The following is a 2,761-nucleotide window of genomic DNA, read 5'->3' as shown; positions in this document are numbered from 1 at the left end:
ATAACTTCTCTTGGAAAACACATACGTTCAAGTAAGAGTGTTCTCTATTTACCTTTAAACGGAAAGCAAAATGAGGGAAGTTTAAGTGAACTGACTCTCTAACTTGTTTTTTGTTCATGTAGGTGCATTGGGGATGGAAGGCCTTCCGAACATGGTGAAGTAGTTACTTATGAGTACATCGTACACTACGAGGTGCTCTTATATATTAACATGGTGAGTAGTTACTTATGAGTACACCGTACGCTACGATGTGCTCTATATATTATGTGTAATAACACCAATGTGTTATTACACAGTAGTTACAATAACAGTTACAATAACAGTTACAATAGTAGTTTACAATAACAGTTACATTATAGTTACAATAGTAGTTACAATAATAGTTACAATAGTAGTTACATTAATAGTTACAATAGTAGTTAGAAACATAACTACTACACAGGTACATGTCATGTATAGGGTAACACTTTACATGAAGTTGTTATTTTATGATTTCTAATTCGATTACTTATATTTAGAGAATGGATTGTTCAGTAGTTGTATAGCAATCTGTCTTCTGAGTCAGATGTTAACCCTATCACTCCTGTCCCCCCTTTTAGAGCCAGAAGTGATGTTCCCTTGGTGCTCCACTTCCCAGAGAGCAACACAGAGAGCTCTGCCGGGCCCACCTGGCTCCTCATGGACCTGCACTCCTTCACCGCCTGCATGCAACTGAGGACACGCCCTGGAGAGAATACAAACTGTCCTGTCATAGCTCCAGCCAGGGCAACGATAACGAACTGATGATCACCGTGGGATATGAGGTGGGTGGGGGGGAGGGAGGGAGGGAGGGAGGGAGGGAGGGAGGGAGGGAGGGAGGATGGTGGATGAGCAAGGGCGGGAGGGAGGAGGGAGGCAGGGAGCGAGGGAGGGATGGATGGAAGGAAAGGAGGGAGGGATGGATGGAAGGAGGGAGGGCAGGAGGAAGGAAGGAAGGAGGGAGGGATGGATGAAGCGAGGAGGGAGGAGGGAGGCAGGGAGGGAGGGATGATGAAGCGAGGGCGGGAGGAAGGAAGGAGGGAGGAGGGAGCGAGGAGGGATGATGAAGGCGAGGGCGGGAGGGAGGGATGGATGAAGCGAGGGAGGGGGAGGAGGCAGGGAGGGAGGGAGGGAGGGATGATGAAGCGAGGGCGGGAGGCAGGGAGGGGGAGGGATGATGAAGCGAGGGCGGCGGAGGGAGGGAAGAGGGAGGGAGGGAGGGAGGGAGGAGGGAGGGATGGATGAGGAGGGATGATGAAGTCATTAAGACTTATTTCTATTTTTCATGTGATCCATCCAGGTGGGTCTGTGGATCGGCAACGAGTTTGTCAACCTGCCCCACAACTTCCACTCCCGTGACTGGGTCAACTACTGTGTCACCTGGTCGTCTCACTCCGGGGGTGCTGAGCTGTGGATCAACGGGGTGGTGGGGGAGGAGCAGTACCTCCGGAGGAGATACACAGTCAGCCCAGCAGGGGTCTTCATCCTGGGGAAGGACCAGGACGGCTTCCTGGGGATCTCTGACACGGACGCCTTCGTGGGTCAGATAACGGATGTCAACGTGTGGGACTACGTTTTGAACTCGGCTGAAATCCGGGAACAGATGTCCTGTGAGGACACCACCTCTCCCAGGGGGAACGTGTTTAGCTGGGGGGTCACACCTCTGAGTCTCTATGGAGGGGTGCAGCTGGAGACAGACTACAGGTGTCACTGAGGGAGAGGGGTTGCAACTGCAGCACAGCATCTTGGGTGGTGTTCAGTAGGGCACAACGTAGCGAAACGCGTTGAAACGGAAATAAAATATAAATGATGTCCAGTCAATATATCAAATCTATCCTTTACTGCTACTGACTATTGAGTATGAAGGATAACTCATCTATTTGAGACATGAGTGACAGGTTCAGTATAACAATGTTTATTGTATAAAGGGAAGGGAATCGCAGAAGATCTCTGAATGTACGTGTGGGCTCAGAGCATCAGCCATCTATCGTATTCGTATCTTTTGTTTTCTTTAATAAAGTTCTATATGAAAGCATCTTGTGTTTATTTTATTAAATCTAACAGACATGTATCGTTAGACACGCTACAAAGCCAGTGAACTACAGAACAGACACTCAAGACAGATATCACAGAAATATATTTTTATTTTTTATTTTTAAACACAATTTAATTTAATAAATCTAGATTACATCAACTGGTTCCAGGCCACTCTGTCACCTTTCAAACAGAAGAGCCTGTTATTTTCTTCTCTTTTCTTCTCTCCAACAGACTCCTCGTTAAATGGCCGTAATCCACCTCCTTAGAAGGCCGTGACCTTCCCGTGACCTCTCCTGTCTCTGATTTGATTGGCTCTACCTGGTTCCTCGTGAGCGAACATCCGACTGATCTCCAGGAAGGTCTTGTTCTTGGTCTCCGTGACGACCAGCCAGATGTAGAACAGWGTCGCCAAGCAGATGAAGCAGAAGATGAAACTGCTTGGTTCCAGGCCTCTCTGGAGGGCATATATATATATACCACAGAGGGAGGAAGACAACCAGGTCACACAACTTCCTGGACCAATGGAGGCTCCTCCTCAGAGGAAGGGGAGGACCATCCTCCTCAGTGAATTTCATAAAAACTTTTTTAAACGTTTAAAAAGTTATCCTTTTTAGATAAAACTATATGAAATATAATCACGTCACCAAATAATTGATTAAAACACACTATTTTTCAAAGATGTAGCGGTTAGGCTTGGAAAGGTTTT

General features: G+C 47.1%; 1 protein-coding gene and 1 pseudogene across 1 annotated transcript in view; both read left to right on the top strand.

Moving 5' to 3' along the window:
- The window catches only part of LOC112074371 (carbonic anhydrase 6-like), a gene marked incomplete at its 5' end in the record, with an annotated part of 1,594 nt that extends 1,431 nt beyond the window's left edge, over nt 1-163 (top strand). The window contains one exon of the mRNA XM_070440490.1: nt 123-163. Coding sequence (XP_070296591.1) covers nt 123-163 — 41 coding nt within the window. The remainder of the gene's footprint in view (nt 1-122) is intronic.
- A 283-nt stretch (nt 164-446) lies between these two features.
- LOC139022549 (jeltraxin-like) lies at nt 447-2,045 on the top strand (annotated as a pseudogene).
- Nucleotides 2,046-2,761: the final 716 nt, after the last annotated feature.

The sequence above is a fragment of the Salvelinus sp. IW2-2015 genome, unplaced genomic scaffold (assembly GCF_002910315.2).
Source record: "Salvelinus sp. IW2-2015 unplaced genomic scaffold, ASM291031v2 Un_scaffold2604, whole genome shotgun sequence".
In the NCBI taxonomy this organism is placed as follows: domain Eukaryota; kingdom Metazoa; phylum Chordata; class Actinopteri; order Salmoniformes; family Salmonidae; genus Salvelinus; species Salvelinus sp. IW2-2015.
The sequence above is the reverse complement of the archived record's forward strand: the minus strand, read 5'-3'. Positions and strand labels throughout refer to the sequence as shown.